The 26,339-nt window shown below is 39.8% G+C and overlaps 2 protein-coding genes across 2 annotated transcripts in view; one reads left to right on the forward strand and one right to left on the reverse strand.

Moving 5' to 3' along the window:
* cacna1ab (calcium channel, voltage-dependent, P/Q type, alpha 1A subunit, b) overlaps positions 1–10,223 on the forward strand; it is a 255,768-nt gene extending 245,545 nt beyond the window's left edge. Inside the window, exon 54 of the mRNA XM_038290608.1 lies at positions 1,578–10,223. Within this exon, the coding sequence (XP_038146536.1) occupies positions 1,578–2,303 (726 nt within the window). The 3' untranslated portion in view covers positions 2,304–10,223. The remainder of the gene's footprint in view (positions 1–1,577) is intronic.
* Positions 10,224–23,189: 12,966 nt separating this feature from the next.
* ier2b (immediate early response 2b) lies at positions 23,190–24,654 on the reverse strand. The gene has a single exon (XM_038290642.1). The coding sequence runs from the start codon at positions 24,470–24,472 to the stop codon at positions 23,939–23,941; it is 534 nt and encodes a 177-aa protein (XP_038146570.1). The 5' UTR covers positions 24,473–24,654; the 3' UTR covers positions 23,190–23,938.
* Positions 24,655–26,339: the final 1,685 nt, after the last annotated feature.

The following is a 26,339-nucleotide window of genomic DNA, read 5'->3' on the forward strand; positions in this document are numbered from 1 at the left end:
GATCACATTTTTCCTTGTGTATCCTCTTAATGACATATATAGCTATTTACCCAGAACAGGGTGGATCTTATACATATCCTAAGATCCAATATACTGCTACAATGGTGACATTACATAGCAGTCACTTTATCAGCATATAAGCCTTCTAGCCTGGTCAGCCGGGCTGACTTTTGCCATAAATATGGCCTACCAGTCAGGAAATGAGCTGGTAGAGAAATTTTTTTTAGGTGAGGCAGAGGCAACAGAAACAGTGTAGAGCCAATCGGGTAACTACGGATGTGATGCAAAAATGTCTTTTTTTTTTTAAATGCAGCAAAAAAATTACAGCAGCCAGTTGGTGAAATCCTAAAGATGTAAACAGCTCTTTATGGACCCAATAAACGAATCATTAAATCATGGATCCACTGCAGCTGCAATCTTAACAGAAAATCGCTGTTGCATTGTTGGCCCGCCTCCTGTACAGGGATCGGTCTGGTCCATTTTAGACCAGAGTCTTGAGCCTTATCAGACTGTCTTGCGCCCTGTGGAAGTCAGTCTGTCTGACCAGTCTATTAGCTATTAGAACTACCTGCCGGTGCCACCAGGGTCAAACACAGCAAAGAATACAAAGAATACTGCCCTTTTGGTTGTTGTGTATATGTACAACAAATATAATCTTAAGAAAGAAGGAGGGAAAACATGGCTGTGGAGAAAAGATGCCAACTAGGAATGCATAAATATCAAATGGGTAAAAAAAATCAAAACAGAAAGTATGTGTAATGTACAAAATAGGCACTTGATGACAAGTGAATTGCTATTGGCTGATTAATTGCTGTAGGTAATTGTGGCTCTTACAATGAAAGATATCTATTCTATACATTTTACACCACCAAGTATTAACTCCAGTTTAACTTTGGCCAGAATATCCTAATTCGCTGTATTCTTGATGTAATACAAATTAAAACATCAAATTACATAAACAGTGGTGGTCTAACCATTTTTCCTTGGCTGTAATTATAGCCTGAGTCCAACTTGGTAGTTTTTTTTATGGTACAGAGTTGATTTTTGAAGATTGTGATGTTTTGAAAACCTGAGATCCCATGGCTGGAGCTCCGGTTTACGATGAAAAATTTTCACAGTTCTTCCTATTACTGTACTTATGGAAATCAATCTATCTGTTCTTGTTTCTTTTTTTTTCTTGCTTTGTCTTTTTCTTGCTTTGTCGACTTTTTCTTAATTTCCGCAATGCAATGTGTTATTTTTTTTTTGTTGTAACTTTCAACTTAATTTGTGGCTTTATTCATATGCTTCAATACATTTGCAATGGTATCTGTCTGTCTGTCTGTCTGTCTGTCTGCCTGTCTGTCTGCCTGTCTGCCTGTCTGCCTGTCTGTCTGTCTGTCTGTCTGTCTGTCTGTCTGCCTGTCTGCCTGTCTGTCTGTCTGTCTGTCTGTCTGTCTGTCTGCCTGCCTGCCTGTCTGTCTGTCTGCCTGTCTGTCTGCCTGTCTGTCTGTCTCTTTGTGTTTTCTTTGCTGCCTTCTATTTTTGCCTTCTTGTTGTGGTGTGTTTTGATTTTCCTTGTTTACATTTTGCTGTAGGGCAGTAGCTCGGTAAGCGGCAGCCCGGTCCCATCCACCTCGGGGACCAGCACTCCAAGGAGAGGCCGCCGCCAGCTACCACAGACTCCTGCTGTCCCACGTCCACATGTCACCTACTCCCCCGCTGTCCGAAAGCCTCTATACGGCCCCCCAGGCCCAGGCCGACTGCGCTCACCCTCCCCTCGACACTTCTCCCCACCAGATCATGACAGAGGCTACCACCAACGACCCCCGTCACGTCACGCCTCTCCGCACCATGGCGGATCCTCGTCCAGGCACGGTTCACCACGCTCACCTCGACATCAGTCACCGCACTCGCCACTCCACGGGTCACCTCGGTCTCCACACCGAAACCGCTGGAGCGGTCCTCCTCCAGGGGACAGCCTAGAGGGCGACGGACCCTTCTATGAGAGAGATTATGAGTACGAGCGGCACCATGAGCCTCCGGCCTATGAGCAAAGCCTCTCTCATGGCAACCCTCATTCACATGGAGGAAATCCACACCCACATCCGCGCTCACCAAGGACTGCTCGTCATGGGCCCCCTCCACCCCCTCACCCACATCCGCGTAGGGTTCCTAATGGCTACCGCTCATCCTCGCCTTCCCCACAAAGGAGGGGACCACCTGGGGCAGCTCCACCCCACCACCGACCACCTCATCCCAGAGGGCCCCGCAAGGGTCTCCACGAACCTTACAGTGAGACTGATGAGGATGACTGGTGCTAGCAAAAGCATTAGACACAGACAGCAGAGGAGAATAAGAACCACAACCTCCGGTGCTCGGATATATATGTAAACTTTTTAAAATGTGATGGCAAAAGTTTTGAGACCCCCTACCTTCCACCTTTAGACTCTAAAAAGATGCAGGGGTGGAGGTAGAAGGGCAATGGTGCTGCTAGGAGCCTTTTACACATTTCTTTCTTCCAAAAGATCAAATCTTTGACAGAGCAGCACATGGTTATCCTAATACCATGGAAGTCCTGATAACATAGGCATGGCCAGGGCACAGTTTACCTCTGGCTCCCTCAGTCTCAGAACTGTTCTTCCCATAACTAACCCTACGGTACAGTTCAAAGGGAAAAGAGAGTTGAGGGAACAGAGATCCAAGGAGGAGCTTGAGGTTCTAAAACAGTGTGACGTGATCGTTTCCAGGCCTTACAGCACTTTGCTCGGACCGGCATTAGATCTAACAGATGTGTTCAACCTCTCAGACTACCCAGACTACTTCAGAAATAAGCTTGAATGATGAGTACAACGCTTAGACTCTGCTCTAAAACAAAACGTTTAAAAAAAAGAACGATAAGGTAGTAAAAAGCCAGGATTCCCCCACTAACCCTTACATGCCAAGCTATGCCTCCAGAAAATGAAACTTGAACAATGAAGAAGACAGTTACACTTCACATGACAGTGAAAACTTCAAAAAGGGAGTACTTTTACTTTGTCTTTAATTATCTCTCTGTGTCCAAGGGGACAGAACTTATGAAGCTCCGCCTATACTGCAAAACCCAGCCAATCACACGGCAGGCTGATATTGATGAGTTTTATCATCTCTGTTTACTGTTATGGACTTGCCTAATGGGGATGGAAATGTTGTGACATCACTTCCTGTCCAGATGGCAGTGGACGGAAAGTGGTAAGGCCCAAGGTGGGCTAGATTTCTGTCAAAGAGCACCGGAGGGATGGGCCCAGGTTACTAGAGAAGGGATCTGGTCACATTGGCATTCTTTCCCTGCTCTATTGATCGACCCAGCATCGGAGAACGAAGACCTGACAGGAAATGACATCATGCAGTTGAACATGGCGGAGGATAAGAAACGAGGGATGGGAGGGGGGGGAACAGACCAATTTCTTCAGTATTTCTTCTATCAATTACTTCTCCTTGTTCTTCTTCGGACATTTGGAGCTTGGTTCTTCTGTTGCATTCGCTCAGCCTCCTTTGATCTTTTTCAAAGTCCAAAAATTGGATGGAAACCTGCATGATTGATATAATCCATAGTAGAGTGGAAATCTAAGTGGTGTGGTGGGAGTGGGACCTGGGGGGCTTTATACGAAACTTAACATTTAGGTTTGAAAAAGAAGTTAACTTCTATCAGACTCTCTCTCTTTCTGTGTGTCTCTCTGAAACCTGTCAAAAGTCATTTTTATATATACTTATTTTGTTTGTTTTTTTTACCTGATACAGACTTTAACAGATTTAAAAGTATTTTATCTGTCTCTGTTTTCTGTTGAAAGCTCAGTTTCTGCAACGTGTCAAGAGACAAAAAAAAAACTACTTTACAGGGTCCCACTAGTGTCCTGTGTTTTAAGTAATCGAAGGGGGAGAGAGAGGAAGGATAGAAGGGAACTTCTACCACACTTAAGTTGCTCTTATTGATGATATCAGAAATTAATGATGATTATTATTTTTTATTTCAATGCAAATGAGTGACAATGATGATACCGGTAACGATTGACTAATGAGTGTTAGAACTGTTGCTGTAGACTTTCTGTCATGTTTAATGGAGCTCAGACGAGCTATGTCCATTTAGCTTTCACATTCCTTATGTTAATATCCCGTGCTCAGTGATGTTTACCGGGTTCCTGATGCCTTTGTGCAATATTTTTTGGGCAACGATGGTTTTACAAACACTCACTTAGCAGTGTTGCGTGTTGTAACGCACCGCTAAGTGAAGATGCATTCTCTCTCCGGAACAGTCAGGGCAGAAGTCAGGGGAATCTCAGTATCCTGTCTTGCAGTCACCCACAGGATCTCCTCAAGCCAACCCAAAGATCAGTAACTGGTGTTTAGAGTGGAGGAGTACAACTCATTGAGAATGTGTGAGCTAATTTTACATGGTTCTCCCTGTAGGGTTGACCTCCGACCTATTGCCCCATTAATAAAGCCGTTTTTTTGGCTTTATAGTTTAGGATTAGTTGCCAGCACTGAGTAGTATTGATAGTCCAAGGTTGGTGTCAGTGAGATGGTGTTTTTGCCACCACAGTGCAGTTATCAGCACCCAATTTTTACCCTGCCTTCGCCCTGTACTGGACAGTGTTTTCTTTTGGCCACATTCTAATCTCTTCTAATCTTGCAATCAACTTTCAAGTAACTCTAAAGTCGTAATGAATAGAAATCAGATCCTTTGTCAGGAAAACACTGATGTGCCCTGAGAGCTGCCGTATCGTATTTTTCCATTTGTCACGCCATCCCCGCCCCCCAACCTTTTCTGGGAAGACACCCCTGCCCAGTGAAGTGAGTTTGTAGCAAATCTACATAATCTGCCCATAAAATGCTTAAGAAACCACCAATTTAGCTTTAGTTTATCTTAGCTTGACGTCAGTTAGTTTGCTTTAACATCTGGGCATTTAGCTTTTTAAAGATCGACTCTAGACCATGGAATAAAAACACCTTCGAAAAATATATTTCATCCCTTACTGCTACGAGGATCGACAGTTACTGAATGATCAAGAATTCTAGAATAATAGAATAGAGCATAGATTAAAAGATAGTTTATTACTTAAAGATTAACATAGAAATATTGTAGATGTAGTTATAAATGAAATATAAAACATAGAGATTCAGATATTGATTTATTTTGCATACTAATGCTACTTTTGTTTTTCATGCAATTGCAGAAATCCAAGACAAAACACAAAACACACATTTTGACTCTATGCAGACCTCATGTGCATCATCTACAGGGGTGACCGGCGGCCATAAGTGCTGCATAATGGAACAGGAATCTGCATGTAGGAGTTAATGTTAACACTGATACCCCTTTTTCACCTTGTCATCACACCCACAGTGAATTTTCCTTTTTATTTACAGTTGTTGCTGCCTTTTTTCTTTTTATTTAGCCCTTCCGTGGCGGATCCCTTCTCCCAGTTCAAATTTCTGCTTTCATATGATCTGATGCCCTCCAGGCTATTATTTTTGAGCATTGTAGGGTAAATTGGATTGTGGTTATTTATTTATTTTTTGTCAGTTCAGTGGAAGGAAAGGGGTGCTTATTGTAGAACCTTTTGGTCTCACCTTACAAGAAGTTACAGCAGGTGAGGATGGTTTTCCACAGCCCCCTACAGAGCCACAGTGCCTTCTGTATCTCAATCATATTCATCACCCCGACTCCCCCCACACAGTTGCTCTCGTCGGTCCCCTCCCCCTTGTGTAGTAGATGTGTCAAACACACTACGCCTTAAAATCAAATCTCACCGGCTCCCACGCTAGCATTTGAAACAGGGAGAGTGATGATTTTGAAACTGGGCCACGGTCAGGACAAGGTGCAGAGGCAAAGCTTGATGCACATTCAGAATGGGCAGAACTATTTTAACCTCCCATTCAGGCACTCTGTTTTCTAACAGCTACAAAGAAAAACCATAAGAGACCTTCATAGTTTCAATCTTAGCCTTGGTGGATTTGACTTTTTAAGACTCAGCGGCCAATGCTTCCAGATCTTACTAGCTGGCTAGCCCCTTTGGCTTAGGCATGGCACCAATTTATGTCCATCCTACAGTTATCCTTTGTACAGTTTCAGATGATGTAGTTAGAGGTTTTCAGAGGTGCAAAGCTTCTTGCTTACTTCTCAGGTCCCTCTAGAGCTAGGTAGCTAGTTAGATTACATAGGGGAGAAACCGCTACAGAACAGGCAGCTCTCAGATTAAGTTATCGTATGGTTTTACTTGGCATGGTATCTTATCATTCTCACCCCTCTCCTTTCACCACATGTACGTTACACACCTCATTCTTTATCAATCCCATTAAAAGTCTGCAGAATCCACCAAAATGACACAACTTTCATTTCGGCTCCACTCGCTCGTCCTGAATTGTAACAGCGAATTCCAAAAGGCCGACACACAACATTGCCCTTGTGTGGAAGCATGTTGTGTGTATGAGTATTTTCCTAAACCTTGTCCTGTTTGGGAAACAAAAGCAAACATCTAATGTTTGGTTATGTTTTGCTGTATAATATAATCATTTTATTGAACTCTCTTTAAGGGGGATGCAACTATTTCATCATCTAACTTTATATCTGTTTTCTGTCTAACCCATGGCTTTTTTTTCCCCCCTTGTGGTGTTAATATCTGAGTATTTTTGTTTCTTTTTCGCCCATGGGATTTAGAAAAAACTAACAAACGCAACACCAATCTTCTCAGTCAGCTGTGAAATTGTGTCATTGGGTTAGTTGTAAGGTAACGTGTTGACAAATACACAAAAAGGGCTCTTTAAAAAAACAAACCACACAGTGGGGATTAATGTACAGTAGTGCTGCCAAAAGTTGTGCTTACAGTATGTAGCTAAAGCCACGCTGTGGTCTCCCCTTTGTACAGCACTATATGTGTGCATGAGTGTGAGTGTGTGAGGAGGCGGTACTTTTTGGGGGGGGCAAAAGAAAAGAGTAGCTGATGTCGGGGTTCTGTTGTGGGTGGAGGGCGGGGGCCTCAGGTGGGCATGGCAGTATAAGGTTATTTGCTGCCTATACACAATTTCACAATGGCACTGGACCATTTTTTCAAGCTCACACTCGAGCGCCATCTTCAACAGACCCTCATCTACTCCTGCTTTGAGAGGAGCAGGGCTACTGCTGTGACAAGGAGACATTTAACTCTCTGAATCTATGTATATATGTTGTATTATTATCATTTGGTCATTTTTGTTCCCATGCAGATGAAATACTGTTTACATTTTAAAAGGCTGAAGCTGTTTAGTCAAGTATACCTTACAGGCCAGCTTCACACTAATGCAAATATTAGGAAAAAACAGGTTCCAGCTTAAATGCAAACAAAATTAGTCATGGCTGGAAAACTGGGATTAAAGTAAACCCACTGTCATTTTAATGTATTTTTAGTTCAGTTTGCATTTACCCAATTTTTACCCACTATAGCTGCATTTAAGCTAGCACACAATATCCAGAGGACCTGGTAGATTTGTTTTCACACTTTCTCTTTGGTGTTAATCTGTCTCCATTAAACTTTAAATAGAGCCTCAAGGCATTAATAAGTGAGAATAGGAAGGTTTAATAAATTTACAGTTGATCCAAGAATACCTATTTAAATATTAAATGTTCAAAGTTGCTGCGTACAAATAGTGCTAGAGAGGAAAAGGATATGTATGAAATGATCAAAATCTGTTAACTAGCACAGATTTGGCTTTTGGATTGAATATCAACTCTACTCCCACCTACTGGTACCAAGATTTGTATTGCGTTGGTTTTTATTTAAATCAAAGATTCTGTTTTTCAAAAAATGAAGTTAAATGGTGGGAACAAATGTTAACATATTCACCAGTTGTAAACTTGCCTTTCTATACCATACATAACAATGAGATTAAGTTTTTTTTTTTTTTACCATTTAAATGACAGAACTAACATTCACAATTATAAATTGTTCGCAAACAAAAGTTATTCAACTTGCAATCATAAAATTCAGAATTTAAGTTCATTTTCCCTAACCAGTACAGTATAACCTCTGTATTAGTATGACTTTTGCCAAATTTAGACATTTCAGCCCTTGTTGTGTGAGTGATTTAAAGCAGTCCATTCACTATCACGTGTCTCAGTGTGTCCACACGCCATCAGCTGCAGAAGGTAACCCTCAGTGCCTTACTCTCCACAGGACATGATGACTCTTTCCACTCATCATTATCACTGCATCATCTTTGTCTTTCACCCTTACTCGCTCAGTTCATGGGTAAGAACTGTGAGGTTGTGTGTGTGTGAGTGAGAATCTCTGTGTTGGTGGATTTGAGAATGCCTGGTAGAGTGAGATGTGGATGAGTCATTCTGTCACCATGTCTCATGTCATCAAATGTACATTTGGCTCTGTAATTTATGTGTATATATTCCATAAAGATTCTGAAAAACCCACCGTGTTCATCGTCATCAATTATGTTATTTTCTATTTTTTCATTTCTCTTATTCATTCCAGCCCATTGTGCATGTTATACCACTTTTGAACACAATGTCGCAGGATTAAACTTTTTTTTGTTTCTGCTCATCAGTAAGGCAGAGCAGGTAAAGCCTATTTGAATAGGTGCTGGTGGTCTTTTTTTTTTTGTGAGGGTCTGTCTGCTACATGACTTTTTTTCTTAAACTTTATGAAGCCAAACTGTAGAACTGACAGATTTTAGTGTCTTTGTTTGTCACCTGCAATCTAGAAGTCTGAAAAACAGTTTATTTGATGTATAAGGTATAACAACATAAGAAGATAAAAATTCTACGTTTTTATGATAGAAACTGATTGATAGAAACTTGAGAGACAGACGTAGCAGGCATTTGTATTATTTTGCAAACTGCTTTGCTCCAAATGATTGAAAATTCATCTTCAGAGTGGAATCAAATCTCTAAAACTAGTTTGGCTCCATAAACGTACGCAATCGGTACTTTGTTTCTTACATGTGGGTTAGATGTCTCCTGTTGCCTCTGCATCCCTGAAGGATCCTCTCTCTATTTCCATTTTTTTTTCTTTTCTATTTGTTTCCATGAGCTTAGCAGAGACAAGTTGCTTCAGAGGATTTATCCTTAGCATTTCACTCTCATAGTTGGCATCAAAGACGCTGCAGGCAGATCAATTTAAAAATACTTCTTAAAAATTGCCAAATGTCTTAAAGAACAGATAATATCTATTAGTTTTGCTCTTGGTAAACTTTAACAACAAAAAAATCCACGTAGAGAAGGCCTACAGTGTTGAAGCTAAAATCCAAAATTATGTTAAAGTAAAAAAAAGAGTAAATTGTTTGGAGAGTGAATTGAATATTATTAAAACAGGTTCAAGTATTAAATACAAATGATATTTTTCTGTGAAAAGATGCAATGGGAAAAGTCTCTGAAGCAACTGCAAAGTGTCCATCCCATGATAAAGCATACCATCCATTGGTCGACCCAGTAGAAACCGAACCAGTGCCACACTAGAAAAACCATACAGGATTCATTCAGCAAGTTAGGAGAAAAAAGAAAAAAATACGAGCATATATGGCAATTTAAGATAAAAAGAGAAGTATTTAATTACAGATTTGCATGTGCAATGTGCATGCCACTATGTGGGGTTAACAAATCAACTTCAGGAACTAAAAAAAGATATTCAATTTAAAGAAAAAAAGGATATATATGTAAAAAAAAAAAAAATATATATATATATATATATAGAGATAGATGTTTTTAAGAGCAATGTGTTTCCTTTTCTTCTATTTTTAAAAACAAAAAATGTGAAAAAACTTTGCAAAAAAAAAAAAGATTAAAAAATATATAATAAAAAAGTTATGACAAAAAATGGAAATGATTTTGGTGATGAAATCAAAGAATGTTTGTTATATTTGCCAGTTCTTTCACTGGGGGGAAACTGCGGGGCAACAAAGTTAGATAACACTTTACTGTAAGGGGTTTAAAAAAAAAAAAAAGAACAGAGGATTTTAAACAGTGGGACAATGCATACATAGCTTTTCTTTGATGAAAAACAATCCCATTGAGAGTAAAGAGTTGCCTGAAACTGAATCTGGTGATGTTATTCCCATTTATTCTGGCTATGAAGTCCCTTCTTTTTCTCCCTTTCTTTGACCATCTCTTTCTCTTCCTCAGTTTCTTTCTCTATCCTGCTGTTTCTAAGAGTGCATTTTGTAATTTAAAACTGAATTCTTCCTAAAGAACCAGAATAAACCAGAGAGAATGCATTATACCTATCCTCCAGTCTGCTTCTTTTTTAACTTGCACACAGTTACACACCTGTGAGGTCAAATCATACATAATCAGATTTCATTTTATTAACAGCTAACTTAAGTATATTTAACAAGCTAAAATTGATATTCATTCTGTTTTGGTAAAGTGGAAACAAGTGCTGATAAGGATTATTTGTTGTCACAGGTGCTTTTAAATTCATAATTCTTATTCTAAATCAAGTCTGTATTATCTGACTTGGTTCCAGCTGCAGCGAAACGTATTAAATCATTCTAACTTAATTAAGACTTGAGAACAAAGGAAACTTAAAGGTTCACGTTTCATTATTTTTCTCACATTTCCCTTTTCATTTGTATTCAGGCATGTTGCTTATGATTTTATTTTTTGATCAGAGTACCCAAACTTCAGTATCACACCAAACCTGGGCCACTTTTTGCACAACTCCTTGAGCGTGACCCCCCATCTGGTTCAAATTTATTTATTTGGTTATTGGCTGAGGACAGCCTGCTTGTCAGGAGTGTAGGAGCCAGAATTCAGGCAGACAGAACGAAAGTGATTTTCTAAAAGTGTTTTATTTACTGCTCTGTGATCTGCGGCTAATCAGCTGGTATAGGGTGACTAGAATCTCGGGTTTTTAAGTTCAGTCTGAGCTCAGAGAAAGGAGTGGAACCCAGAGAGTTCCAGGAGTTGAAGCCAAAGGTGCTGCAGAGCAGACCAACAAGCAGAAGCCAGTTGATGAGAAAGAGCAGAAGTATCCGGAGATCCGAAGCGATACCAAAGGGAAATCCACGCCTGGTTCAGGAGACGGATCCAAAGTCATAAGCAGGGAGAATCCAAAGAGTCCTAGGATAGCTCAGGCAAAACAGATCAAAACAGGGGCAAGCAAAAACTCAGAAGTCCAAAGGCAAAATCTAGTCAGGATCAGGTATTTGGAAACACACTGGGTACACTAGAGAACGCTCACACACGGCTCAAATAGTATGGCAATGATGGCTGAGAACAAGCACTTTAAATAGGAACTGGAACAGGTGGATCTGATGAGTGAAAATGAAAACTGGGCAGAGCTAAGCAGGTGGAAGAAATGAACCAATAATCCAGTCATCAGTGCCAAGATCATGACAGTACTGTTATGTCTGGCAGAGAATTTACCAATTTTTCAAAACACTAAGAATCAATGAAATACGCAAACATTTGTTAAGATGTACAATATGCTACAGCGCTTTGAGAAATAGACCAGGATCCACTCTGACAGCTGATGAAGCCCTGGTCTGATACTGCTATGAATGATTTTACAAATACTTTATTGATCCCAAGTGGGAGTCAAATGTTTTAATTCCAGGTTTATTTCAGTGAGTGGTTGAATATGTTATTTTCCTTAGTGGTCTGTCTTGCACTGAATCCAGATAATCTGACCAAAGACAGTCTAATGAACAGAAATTTTATGTTCTATATGTTTAAATATAATGTTTTTTCCATAACGCTCTTTCTTTTATTAGGGTTAAAGAGGAGTCCCAGAGCAGAACCAACCTTCTTTATCAGCTTGTAATCTCATCTGATGCTGTTACCCTAACAGAAGATGGCAGAAGAGATCACACTCTCCCTACTGGACCTAGAACAGGAATGCCCAAGTCCAGTGAGAGATACCATTATGCCTTTTTTTTATGCAAACACATATATTGCTGAATTCCCCCAGTATGTAATTTAGTTCAGTGTTTTAGAGGATGTGGCGGGATGGTAGCTCTGGAGGACTGGGCTTAAGTACCTCTGACAAAGAAGATATGCAGCGTTTAGATACAAACGCTAAAAGACTTCAGCCTCTTCCTGGAGTACTGCTCTGAACATGAAGATATTTATACACCTCCACTTCTTCTCACATGGTGGGAAGGTCTTTAGGAAGGTCTTTAGGAGCCCCCCCTGCACTCCAAAAGACCTCAGTCTCCTCAGCAGGAAGTGTCTGCTCTGATCCTTTTTATACAGAGCCTCAGTGTTGTGAGTCCAGTCCAGTTTGTTATTCAGATGAACACCTAGGTACTCATAAGAGTCCACTATCTCAATGTCTGTTCACCGGTGTCATAGTGTTGGATCTCCTTCTTCGAAAGTCCACCACTAGCTCCTTGGTTTTCCCTGCATTAATCAGAAGGTGGTTCTGCTGGTACCAGACCACAAAGTCTGTACTCTGAGTCATCCCCACCTGTGATGAGGCCAACTGTAGCAGCATCGTCAGAAAACTTCTGGAGGTGGCAGCATGGGGAGTTGATAAAGTCTGCAGCATAGAGGGTGAAGAGGAACGGTGCCAGCAATGTTCGCTGTAGGACCTTGGACTGCAAACCAACCTATCTGGGATAAAGCCCTGTGTGCGGCCAGTGAGGAAGTCCAGAATCCTCTTGGACATGTGCTGGTCCAATCCCGACAGCCCCAGCTTGTCCCTCAGGAGTCCTTGCTGGATGGTTTTGAAAGCACTGGAGGAATATGATCCTCACAGTGCTTCCAGGTTTCTCTACGTAAGCCAGAGCTTGTTGCAGGAGGGAGATGATTGCATCATCTGCCCCAATCCCAGGAGGTAGGCAAACTGCAGTGGATCCAATGAATTCTTCACAGGCTGGTCAAAACCCTGTTGAAAAACTGGTTCAGATTGTTAACCCACTTCAAGTCTCCAAAAGTCTCTGTGTTTTGATTTTGGCTTGAGATTGTCTTCAGGCTTTTCCAGATCCCTCTAATTTTGCTCTGCTGCAGCTGATTCTCCATCTTCTTCGTGTAGCTGTTCATCCCATCCCTGATTTTCTTCCTCAGTTCTTTCTGCAAATCAGCCAGTTCATCCTGTCAACAGTGGGTTCTGCCTTTATCTGCTTAATCAAGCCTGCAACATTCAGTCTCCACCTACCAGCTACCAATCTGCCTGCCTGCATTCATGAACTTCTATTGAGAACTGTTTTCAAATGCACAGCTTGCGTCTGGCTGAATATTTGCTTCTTATAGTTCCTCTTGTTACAATTATTGTTTTGAAAAATAAATAAATAAAAGTAATTTTACACATAATCAGTGATTTCTGCTCTGAAGTCAAAAACAGTTATAATTTATTTATATAGTTGTTTATCTATGTGATCCACTTTTTTGTTTGTTTCTTTTATATTCTTGTTTTATTTATCAAGTTTTATCCTACCAATATTAGAAATTGTAATATCTGTAAATTTAAATATCTTTGTAAAAAGATGTAAAAATTATGTTAATTTAGTCCCCCTATAATGGTGCATCTTAAGAGTATCTGACTCTCTGCAGCCTCCTCCTTTTCTTCCCCCTCGTTGTCTGCGTTTTGCACTACGTCACTGTTGAGAACTGTCGAATCCCACACACCTGCACATACAAGTGCAGCCTTCTACATAACCCCACTTTGCTGTTATGTCTTTTGCATTTATCCCCATTTTTTTTTTATTCATTGTCCCTCTTTTCTTTTCAAATAACAGAATCCATCTGTCCTCCTCTTCTCTTGCTGACCTGTCCATTCCCCACCCACTCAAGCATACAATCTACCCACACTAAGAGCATGACAACTCCCAAGCATGTTCTATTTGATTTGGCTAAAAAGATAAAATTATCTGAGTCTGAAGGTCACTAAAAGCATTACCTGCAGCCATTAGACTGCATACTGAATCATTCACACTCACATACCCCCCCCCCCCACACACACACACACACACACACACTCACTCACAGACATTCAGATGTTTCATGAGCCCTGTCCTTCCACAGCTCAGTCCTAAAATAGCCTCCTCCTACACATTCAGCAGCCTGTCGGCATCAATGCTTCACTTCCTGTCTGTGCCATCTCTGCAGCTGCCACACACAATCACATACACTCCCACACAGTCACCATCATTACCATTTACATTCATAATCATTTCATCTTCAACTGAAACAAAACATCACACCATGCATAAACAGCCTTTTCACACACTTTCCACGCATAATTAAATAAACTGGGAGAAGCTAACAGCTTCCTCTTCCTCTTATAATAAAAGTCAATGACATAATTCCAGTTGAGGATTATTTCTTACTCACAAAACATCAAAAGAGAGTCATGGTAATTAAAAAAGGCCTTTGTTTATTTTTTTAAAAGGATAATATTCTTAATCAGATGCTGTAATGAAAATAAAACAGCTTCAAACTGGATTCAAGTAGATGATTAAAACTCTCTTAAAGCTAAAACATCTGTCTTTCTTTTAGTATGAATGAATATATGGGAGTATGCAGGGAAAATATTTATCAAGCATCACTCTGTTTATGTGACATGTTCTGTAGCCAAACCAGCACTAAAGACTTTTTAACATTGCGTGCACACCCCAGAGAGATGCATTGTTTACAATCTACATATGCATTGCAGCAAAATGTTTGCTACTCTAATACTGGCCATATTTACAGACGTTATTGTTTTTTTTTATAACAAACATAAAGTAATATTTTACAAGATTAGCCATTAAATTAGGTCTATGAGATTGGCAATGGTAACAGAAGTATGAGAAGAAAGTGGCAAAATTATGAGAAAAAACGTTCCAATGGCAATAACTTAATGTCTGCAAAGGAAGAACAGCTCAGGTTGCAGTTTCAGTGAGTTTTCAAAGCTTTCGTCTTGTGAAAAGAATTTAATATGTTATTATTACAACTTCACTATAATATTCTAATGCTTTTTCATATTCATTCAAGTTATATTACAACTTTATTTTTATAAAAAAATTACTTAAAAAAAAGCTTATGCCCTTAGGACCCTGTAATACTCCATCGTACAAAGCTCTATTCTAATTATGCAACATCAAGACAATAACAGTGATGCTTAATTTGATATTACACTATTATATGCATGTCTGCACTTGGCTCTACCTTGGCCACACTATGGCTCTACCTCTCTTATACCTCTTATATTATTTTCTCAGCTTGTACTGCTATAGACTTAGACTGCTGGAGGACATAGGGACCCCTTTTCTTCACTCTATCTCTATTTTACCATTCTGCACTATTTGTTAGTTCAATCTCTAATGTTATGGTCTCTCTGCCTTTTCTCATGATGGTAGGTTCATCCAGTGTGTTTCTGTTTGCCTGTGACACCATCCTGGACAGAAGTGTCAGCTGTGCTGCTGCCATCAACACCTTTGTTTATAGATTTTGGAGCTTGGCCCGTTTTTTCAGTGTAGTCTTGTCTCTGTGTTAAACAGTTTTTTATTGAGGAATCATACATGAAAACTGAAACATCACCAATACACATTTGTCCTCTTTTTTATGTAAGCAAAATAAAACAATACGGCAATACAAAATCAAAACCAAACGAAAGTGAACATTCTCAAACCCCCCAACCAACTCCAACCCCAAGTTGTCGTTGGTATTTATTAAGTTGAGAAAACTGAACAGAAACGTAGTCTTGTCTCTGATTGTGACTGACTGGACATGCTCTCTTCATTCTCTGACATGGGAGCAGGCTCGGAGCTCATCTGCCTGGCTGTGTGTTTCCTGGATGTGACGCCTGTTGAGCTGATTAACAGTTGACTTTTGTATATCTGCTTCTTGTTCTTTTTCTACTTCTGTCTCCTTAAACACCAGTCAGCCTCTGCAGATGGCCGCTTACACTTGGCCTGGTTCTGCTGGATTTGTGCAGTTAGAAGGGAGTTTTTCCTCTTCACTGTCACTACAAGCATCCTTGGTGTGAGGGATTGCTTTCAAGTCAATGAGTCAATGCAATCAGCTGGTTTCTTTAGAGAGAAAACTTTGAACCAATCTGGCTGTATGATCTGGTTGAATTGTCTCTGTAAAGTGCCTTGAGATGACCTGTTGTGAACTGGCGCTACCGGTATATAAATGAACTAAATTGAATTGAATTGCGCTGGTGAAGATTTGCTCATTTCAATATGACAAATGCTTGAAGTGACTGACATGACATAAAACTTTACATACTAATTTGGTTCAAAATTGCTGAACAGGGCTCCCTCTTGGGGATTCTGTCACCTTCAGGTTAAAGGAGAGTTCCTGCATCAGTTGGAGAAGTTCAAGTACCTTTGGTGAAGACGCTGCACTAGTCTTTTGTGGTATAGAGAGAGCTGAACAAAAAGCCAAAGCTCTTGATTTACTGACCGGTCCACTTTCCTAACCACACCTATGGTCAGGAAATCTGGATCACAACCGAAAGAATGTGATCCGGGACACAAGCGTTGAAATAAGCTTTTTCCACTGGGTGGCTGAGCACATCCTTGGAGAGGGGTAGAGGAGGGCAGTCATTTGGGTGATCCTTGGAGTAGAGCCACTTCTCCTCCACATCGAAAGGAGTCAGCTGAGGTGGCCCGGACATATTTTTCAAATGACCCTTGGGAGCCTCCCTTGGGGCGTATTCCAGGGACGTCCCAACGGAAGGATGTCCAGTGAATGACCCAGGACACACTGGAGGGACTAAGTCTCTCAGCTGGGCTGGGAGCACCTCGGGCGTCCCCCAGCAGAGCTGGAGAAGCAGGCGCGCTGGAAGCTGTTTCAAGCGAGGGGGGCTGATGGCTGGGTTGGAAAACACATGACGTCATTATGTTGAGGGCCGTGGCTGACGTTTTTAACATAATATTGTATGCCTACATTTATCGCCAAAAACTGCCATTTAAAATGCATCGGAACAAAGCATGAACATTTTAAACTTTATTTCTTCTCTTTTAATCATTCAAATCAAACAACAGCTCCAAATCAACAGGATCAGGAATACTTGAATAAAACATGGCCTAAATATATCCTAAACTGAGCATTGAGCGTCTTGAAAGTCCATTCGACTATGGATATGAGGAATGATTTCATATCTGAAACAAAAAACACACAAAAAAAAAATTAACTAATTTCATATTTTATCACTAAATAGCTTAATACAGACATAATATTTAGTGATATGCAGCCTTATTCTAGCGTAGACTTCTTCAGCCACAGGACTACGACAAATAGGCACATAAATAACGCTAAATGCGGCAGTATAGGGGAATTAAAACCATTTCTTACCTCGAAATAGTCAGAAATACGTTTCTGCTGCCTATTGCTAGCCATGCCTAAATGAATGTGAGGTGGCGGAAGCTTCCGGGGGAGTAGCCTATTTTTTTATGAAATATTAAAATAATGAATCATTAGTTTATATCTTAGACACAGCCCATCATTTTAATCCCATATCAAACACAGTCTTTAAAAAAATAAATACATAAATAATTTCATGTTTTCAACTACAATATTATGTTACTCCACAGCCCCCCACCATGGGGGGCTGATGCTATGACGAGGGAGGCTGCAGCCCCCGCAGCACCCCCCTTCCCGTGCCACTGTGGAGAAGGTGATAAAATAAATACTCAAATAAAAAAATAAGGAAAGAAATGTGCAGCCATTAAAAAAATTGTCAAAATAAAATGGAAAAAAAGTTTGCAAAATAAAATAACATGTGAATAACAGCATGGATTTAAAAAGCACTTGTACAAATATCAAGTTAAAATATATGAGTAATTACATATCAACTTTCCTCTTTTAAGACCTATTTTATCAATCTAGTTTCAAAACCCAGAACATTTGTCTATCACCTCTTTAACACAATAAAATCTACCATCCAGCTGGCATCTGAGTGGTTGCTCATCCCAGGATCAAATGTGTTGGAAATCTCTGTTTGGAAGCACCATGTGTTTTGTCTGTTTGTCTGTGTTTTGTTTTTCTCCTCCTTCACTGTTAAAAGCCCAGCCTTCCTGCCTGAGCTTTGTTTATAGACAATCCTTGCCAAACATGACTGTAACCCCTTACTTATCCAACATTCAAACAATTGTGTCGAGATCCCCCATTGGTCAACTTGAGGTATTAAAGGGGATCTGCTCACCTATAGAGATCTTGCCTGGTTCCTGGGGAGGTGACTAGAATGATGTGCTTAAAAAATAAGGTCTAATCTTCAGATTGGAGCTGTTTTTTGAGAATTAAAGATCGCTGATCCCCAAATGTAATTCTAAGATCAACTTAATATGTAAGATTCCAAATTAATACAGAAAGTCGATAATCTATAAATTCATGATAGTGTTCCCTTGCTCTGTTTCATTGTAACAAGCAGATTAATTTTAAATGCTTCTTGATTTTATTGGTGACTAACTATAAAGATACCTGTTTACTCTTTCCACCTCAGACTTTTAGTGCAAGATAAACAGCTGCCATCTGCAGAAATATACAGACTCAATAGTCATTGGGTGCTTTGAGATTGACAAAAAACGGAGCAGGTTAAACCATTTATTTCAAGGTGTGAAAACAATCATGGACTCTGGAATGTGTAGAGGAAAAGGGGAATGATTATACTTTCCAAGAGAAATATAGCAAACACTATTAGGTGCATATTCATCCTTTTTTTCTCATTTTGAAGTGTCACATCAGGTAAGTTAAACGGAAACAGAAAAATTGCAAGAAACTCCAAAAAATATGCAAAAAAAAAGTTTTTACGCTCACCTGAGGTGATTTTAGGCTTTTGTAAAAAGGGGTTGGTGCACAAAAGAAATGGAAACACTTTTTTTCGAATCAGTTCTGATATAGTGAACTTTTACTGACGTGACTGATCAGCTGTTTCTAATGTCTGCATTTTACTGAATTTTCCTTTTATATCCGTAGAACCTGGAAGCAACATCGCCATTACTGACATGTTAACGTAAGAACAACTTCCCTGCTTGGAAAACGCTCCTCCAAGACTGATCAGTGGTCAGTGCTAGATTGCATCCTATACTTCCTGTTTACTACAGCCATGAGTAACGACGTAATGTGAGATTCGAATTTCAGTTTAATGGAAACATTGCTATTGTCGTCATGGAAGAAGTGGAGGTGGCGAATGGGTTTGAATAGGTGTTTACCTGGACTGACTGGAATGGAAATGAAACTGAGGGGACTATATTTTTTTCAGAGTCTGTAGTAATATTTTGCACATGACCTATATAGGTCTGTTGTGGAGAGTGTAGTCTTTGTCATCATCTGTTGGGCTAACGAGCCAATGACTTAACGAAGCTCAACCAGCCAAAAGAGAATGCTGACTCTATTCTGAGAAGTCCTCTGGAACCTCTTGATGATTTCCTTAAATTAAGAAAATTACAAACAACCTTGAACATTGCCTTCATCCTGCCTACAGCAATGTATTCACATCTACAACCCACTTAAGAAATCCCTATTAAATGTTTTCCAACTTCTATTTGTCTTTTTATCGACTGATTTATCGGCCTAGATTTCCTTAACTTTGGGAGATTGGTGATCAGATGATACTTAGATGCAAAACTGATCTTTCCACAGACGGTATCTACCTCTGCAAAGGTCTGGAAATCAGTGCTCTAAACCTTGATTTATATTTGAGAGGAGAAATTCCAGAAGTTTTCATCGTTTCAAAGGTACTAATTAATGACTTTCAGTAAGATTAAGATTGAAATATTTAAGGGGATTTGTGGTCCTATAACAACTGACAGCATCGTTTTTTTTTTTTTTTAAAGGAATCAAGATACTTTTTAAAAGATCAGGAATCAGTGATCGGCCAGAAACCTGCGATCAGTGCACCCCTAGTCTGAAAGTATAGCCCTGTTTGTTTACCTCAAACAGTGACGCTTCATGTTTATATATGCTGCTCTTTAAGATGTTTAATTTGTTTACATTTTACCAGCTTATTCACCAAAGGCTTTGTTGCATAAGATTTGCCATCTAACACAGCAATAAAATATGTCTGCACCTACGCACATCTGCACACAGCTCCTCTGTTCGTCACACTGTTTATCTGCCTCCATCACAGGCATGATCATGGCGGCGGACCAATGCATGCATCCTGTGACATTTCCGGTCCTGTTCTTTTTTTAGCTCTGAGCTGTCAGAGCTCCACGTCACTGCGACTGTCTGGCCTCTGCACTCCGCATCTTAATCACGCTGCATCTTGTATGGCTGGACCCCTCTTTTCCAGGATCTGGGCAGCAAATCTGTTTTTGGAAACATCTCTTCAGTCGCTGCTGAAATTCATCAATAATTTATAAAAAAGATCACCTTTCTGAAGCCGACAGTACAGGGGGGGTGTTTTTCATTCTTTATATTCACAATGTTCGAAACATTATAATTAATTAGAATATATAATAAAAGGATAATCATAATAAGGATTGTGGATTTCACTAAAGCCTTGAATTTCAAAATATTTTTGTTTAAAACACAGTTTAAGGGTTAAAGACCCTCATACATTATACACCGCAAAAAAATTCAATCTTAGTAAGTAATGTTTTTCTTCAAATAAGTGCATTTTGTTCTTGAATTGAGGAGGTGAAAACCTTTGCCAGTGAAACAAGACAATATATATTTAAAATAAGAAAAAAGAAATCGCACCATCTTATTTCAAGGGCATATTATCTTATTATCTTATTTTAAGTGTAAAAATATTTGGTCTATTGGCAAATAATTTAATTTAGCTGCTCAAATTAAGGCTAAATATACTTAATTTAAGATGATTTTATTTCTTTTCTAGATCATTTTTAGTAGTGTATTATATCTGCACATTCTTAACAAAGAGGCTAGAGATGTAATTAAGATGGGACACTCATTTTTTTTTTAAATGATGCTTTCAGAGTCAACAGTCATGCTTCCTCTGTCATTGATTCATTATACTTCTCTGTCTCTTTAGAGGGGATCAACATTTTTAACAGCATCTGCGTACAGCTTGTTTGTTTAACACATCTCTGACATCCTGGTAAACTTGTATTTAATGAAAGAACCAATTTTGCAGAACCCTCTTGCATCTATCAAAAAAAAAAACATCAGGCTAAAATCTGTTTGCAAGAAAGTTTATAGATTCCTCCTGTTTCAGTTTTAACTCTGGAACAGTTTTCGCACGGCAATATTCTGATGCATTAAGTTTGAAAATATTCAAGAGATTTAAAAAAGCCCTGTTAAGGCTCTCTGTTGTTTTAATATTTAGGCTTGGATTTGCAGGTATTCTGAATCCAGAGTATTCAATAGTTTAAGAACCCTTAAATTGTTTTCAAAGCGCAAAATATAAAAGGCTTTTTGTTTTTTAGAGCTGCAGCAGTAGCAGGAATACATTGATCAACCCATATCAGGCATTGCACACAGCAGATCCTGTAGGAGAGAGACATAAACATTGAACTGTTTTAGTATGATTGCTTACAGATGTCTAGTTATCCCACATACAGAGAACACGAGCACATGTTTTCTCCTGGAGCGTAGGAAAAAACCATCCTACCACCCTTTCTGCTTTAGGGACACTTTTGCCTCTGGCTCTGTCAAAACCCTCTTTTGATAAACTAATCATTCCATCAAGTCAAAGTGAGATTCTGAATTTATCCATAATGGGCCTCTTTTCAAAATAGGCTATGTGTCTAATAATATGTGATTGGATAGAGCCCTTGCACTGTCCAAGGACATGCTGTTTTCTTTCGTGGTCGTGTGGAACACTGTGTACCACTTCTATGTAGCCTGGCTGTGAATGATTTGGAGCTGTGAGACGAGCAGCCGCTGCTCCAGATCTCTTTGGAGCACTTAAGTCAGATTGATCCAAATCCAGCTGATCAACATTATTAAAGTTCATCTAAAGCTGATGACAGAATGCTGAGCACTTCAAACAGGAGAAATCTGCTCGGTTTAATGGTTTCATACCACACAGAATGATCAAATGTGAGGAGGAAGTTGACTAATACCAGTGACTCTTAGCTTTTTAATTACTCTATGATAAAAAATGTGACTGTTAAAGCGATTCACTGTGTGTGTTTATGACAGTTCAGAGCACTCCTCAGAGTTTTCTCTCGTTTCTTACATATGTCGCAATATTTTTGTCCATAAGCCAATCTTGTTATTTTAAAGCCTTTCAGAGTCTTTGTTTCACGGAACGAAAATGCCATTACGTTCTGAAATCCCACTGAACTGCAGTTTGAAGGGGGATTTCAATAGATTTCAAAAGCAAACATCACAGGGTAAGCCCACAAATGGCTTGACCCAGATTCTGGATTTGTTTTTCTATGTTTTAGCCAGTGATAGAGCAGGAAGATTGGGCTTTCTGTGATAAATCTGTGGACTGGGGATTTAAGTGACCATTTATTCCGTGCTGACATTTTATTAATGAATGAGTTCACGAAGCAGCTGATTAAGGTAAACAACATATGCTAATGTATGGGCTTCTCAAAATAAAAATTAATTTTAATCAGCTGATTCTGATAGATAGATAGATAGATAGATAGATAGATAGATAGATAGATAGATAGATAGATAGATAGATAGATAGATAGATAGATAGATAATTAAGAAAATAAACATTTTCAGCTAAATATTTAATTTCAATAGGCTCTTACACTATTCACTCTGTTTAATTGAACAAAGTTAATTTATGCAAAATATGTTTTTTCTTTGTGCCAGTTTAAATCACTAGCCATGTTAGAATATATATCCTAAGTGCTTATTTTCCCCTCTGTATTCTAGTTGAATCATGATGATCACCTGAATAACCAGCCCAACCAGACCAACATCACAATTAAGAACCACAGGTTTGAGGGTGTAGACTCAAGGCAGCAGACAGGAAGTCAATGATGAAGATAGCCTTAAGCTGTAAACACCACCTGCTGCTTTTTTCTATTTTTTCCCCCCATCAGTGGTGTTTGGTCCACAAGCTGTACTGCTGCCATATTGTATAACTTTAATGGATCCTGTGATAAACCAGAGGGGCTAATATCAGGAAGGAAGGATGTGATTCAGAATTCCATCCTAATCCGAAGGAAACGGCACAGCGAGGGAAGCTGTTTGCAAGAGGAAGTCTTATTGTAAGCAGGAGATTAACAGTACCGAGTCATTCCTGATGCTGAGTCGTACCAGCCTCCACCCTTTAATAAAGGATTAACCCTGTGAAGCTGTGGCCTACAATGTGGAACCCATCCTACATCTCCTTAGTCTAAGTGTTTCATATAAACAAAAACATCACGACAACAGATGATTACTCTTTCAGCAACTTTATTACAAACGTTGACAATGTTGAATTCACAACAGAATTATCAAACAGTTTGAGATGTCAGGCCACATTTCACAGGTCAGACATGAACAAGATGAATCACAGTAAAATATTTAATGTCCAAATGGACAACAAGTTTTTAAAGTGCAATATAGTCAGTTTATTAAAGCACCATATGAATGTAGTATGTAGGACAGTCCAGCAGCATTAGTATTGATTTATCAAAGTCCACAGGAGCAGCTGAATGTGTCTGCCTCAGCTCTCCTTCCTCTTTTCCTCTCCGATTTCTCGTCATGAAGACAGGAAATTCCCTGAAACTCATTTTTCATCTGTGCGTTTCTGCATGTGGTCAGCTGCTTACTCCTTCTGCTCTCTGATGAACACTCTGCTGATTTACAAACACACATTCTGACTCAGCAGTTGTCACTTGTTTGGAGTCACTGAACTGAAGATGAGTCATAGGGAAACAAGTGGAAACACAACCACTTCCCTAATCAGGTTCTTCAACCAACTTTCCAGCCATCTGACTGCTCTTCCTCTGTCCTTTCTTTGTTTCTGGGGGCTTTACCTGCCCCAGCAGGAACAGTTCGGCCTGAAAGCCCGTTCCTTGGCACCATTAATCCCTTTGTCCCGGGACTGCTGATGTAGGTCAGCTCATCGGTGCTTAGTACATGGAGTTAAGAATTGCTCCACTTCAAAAGTCCAACAGGAGACTATTTTGTCCCTTTATCTGTTCAGAAGGCAGGTATGACTTGATTTAGAGACAAAGTGGCCAGAGACTCTCCAGCCCCGACCCGGCAGCTGCCCAGTGGGGCTGAATACCTCTCTTCCCCGGGCTCCAGCCTCGCCCTCTTGTTGGGAAGGAAGTCAGGCGCCGCCGACGCCTTGCCCCGGCGTTTCCTGGACTGCTTCGTCGGGCTCAAGTTCTCCTTGTCGTCGACGGTGTCACAGTCGTAATCTTTCGCCTTGTTGTCCGACTCCTCTGAGGCGGTTTCTGAGGAGTTTCTTTCCGACAGGGGCTGAGGCTCTGGCACCTCAGGACCGGAGCTAGTCTCCATCGGCTCCTCCGGGGCTGACTGCGCTCCGCTCGGCGCGTCCTCCTCCCGTGAGGAGTGGTAGATGTCCCGGGCAGACTTCATGACCAGGGACAGCAGGAGGCTCCGGTGGAGTCTCAGTCCTCCTCTCTGGGACCTTGAAGCGTACAGCTTACTTATGGATACGGCCAGTATCCGCCTGGCTTCCATGTTCACTTCCATCGCTGTTGTCATTTTGTTTCTTCTATGCGTAATTGCGCACGGTTCTTTTTTTGGCACCTTTTTACCAAAAAGATCGGATAGCTATTTTTACCCGCAGTCAATCAAGTTTTAGTTTCTAGTCTGTTTCTCAGTTCTTTCTTCTGTTGTTCACCAGCTGTTGTGCTCTGAGAAATGTGAGAACGCGTGTAGTAGGGCGGCGTTTTATTTCCTCCATGACGTAAAGTGAACTTCATTCCTCAGTAAGTGACAAGCAGGCGCCTCCCACACCTGCTGTGGTAACACCCCTAAGCGCACACCAACACACACACTCAGACAACCATCTGTTCTGTCTGACTATTTCCTCTCACGCTTAATCTCTGTCATTAATTTGAGTTTTTCTAAAGGTACCAAATTCCTCGAGCTCTATCCTGAGGTAACATCGATCTCCCCACAGTCATTCAGTAAAAGAATAATGCAGGTTATAGCTTCTGAGGTCTTATTGAATAATTTACTCATTTTAAAACAGTGAAGCAAACAATAAAACCTGTAGACTATTAGCCTGTATGATTATGGTTGCCTAATTACGTGGATTTTGCATTACTATATGATATAATATATTGCAAACACATAGATAACATGTAATATAACATTTTGTATCACAGTTTATCATAGTGCATACATTAAATGAGGCCATTGTGAGGTTCTTAAAATTAATGTTTTGTATAATTCATTCACTCTAATGATACACCTGTAATTATGAATTCATTAAATAATAATATGAGAAAAGAAATAGATATGAGGTCGTTTTCCAGTAGAATTATGTAATATAGTAATAATGTGAATAATCCATTATTTAGATGTTTTAAGTAGGATTTCCTGATTATTTTTCCTGTTTACTATAAAAACAAATTATATATTAATATAAAGGATGATAAAGGAAAAAAAAAAAAAACATGCAGCATGACTCGGTGTTTACATCCTGGTGAAAACCCAACCAGCAGTTCGAAGAATTGTCGTGGAGAGGAAAAAAAAATGGTGTTTTCAGTTACTGGGGACTTTTTAGCCTATCCGCTTTCACATGCATAATAATGCACTATGTCACACTCTGACACATACACATGAAATCCACGCACAAATCCACGCACGGGCACATGTCTTCCTTATATGTACCATCCGGTAGTAAAACAGCCCCGAGGGAACGCGCAGTGGAAAAGCCATGACGTGGACGCGCAACCGCAGTCCCTCCTCCCCCCTCTCATTTCTCTCACGCTCCTCCCCGGAGGACGCGCACAGCAACAGGGATGGCGTCATCGGCTCTCCATATTTGGAGTTATCGCCGGTGTAAATAAGGTTACCAGGCAGCAAAACGGCTTTGGTTCAAGGAGTACAAGTCTGCTGCATTCAGGCGCTCCTGAAAGAAAACACATCAGTTAAGATTTTCAGGTTTGCATTGGAGTTTAGCCTGCTGCAAAACTCAAACTCTTATATTGATTTATAAAAAAACAAAATTTTGTTATATAGCGTGCAAACCTGCATAGCCATATTTATTCATTTTTATTTAGCCTATCTGGTATGCTAGGAGCAAATGTTTAATTGAACTTTGAAACTGCAGCAGAATTACAATTTGCCCTTATGCTTACCGACCAACCAGCCTCCTGGTTACCTGTCTGTTTACCTCAGGTGGTATGCAACAAAATATCTTAAAGTTTCATAACATTAAAGGATTAAACTCTGTATTCATACCACTAATGTAATCTTTTTAATAAAATTTAATAACAGATCAGATGCTCCAACTTAATTATAAAAAAACATGCTTGAATGTTGTTCTCCTCTGTGCTTAGGTTTTAAAAATGTTAATTTTGCCATTCAATGAGAATTTAATATTATTCACCAAATGCAA

Source organism: Cyprinodon tularosa, unplaced genomic scaffold (assembly GCF_016077235.1).
Source record: "Cyprinodon tularosa strain WSP-4 unplaced genomic scaffold, ASM1607723v1 ctg285, whole genome shotgun sequence".
Lineage (NCBI taxonomy): Eukaryota > Metazoa > Chordata > Actinopteri > Cyprinodontiformes > Cyprinodontidae > Cyprinodon > Cyprinodon tularosa.

Coding starts and splice junctions, on each gene's coding strand:
- ier2b (XM_038290642.1), bottom strand. CDS start 24,472: ATGACAACAGCGATGGAAGTGAACATGGAAGCCAGGCGGATACTGGCC.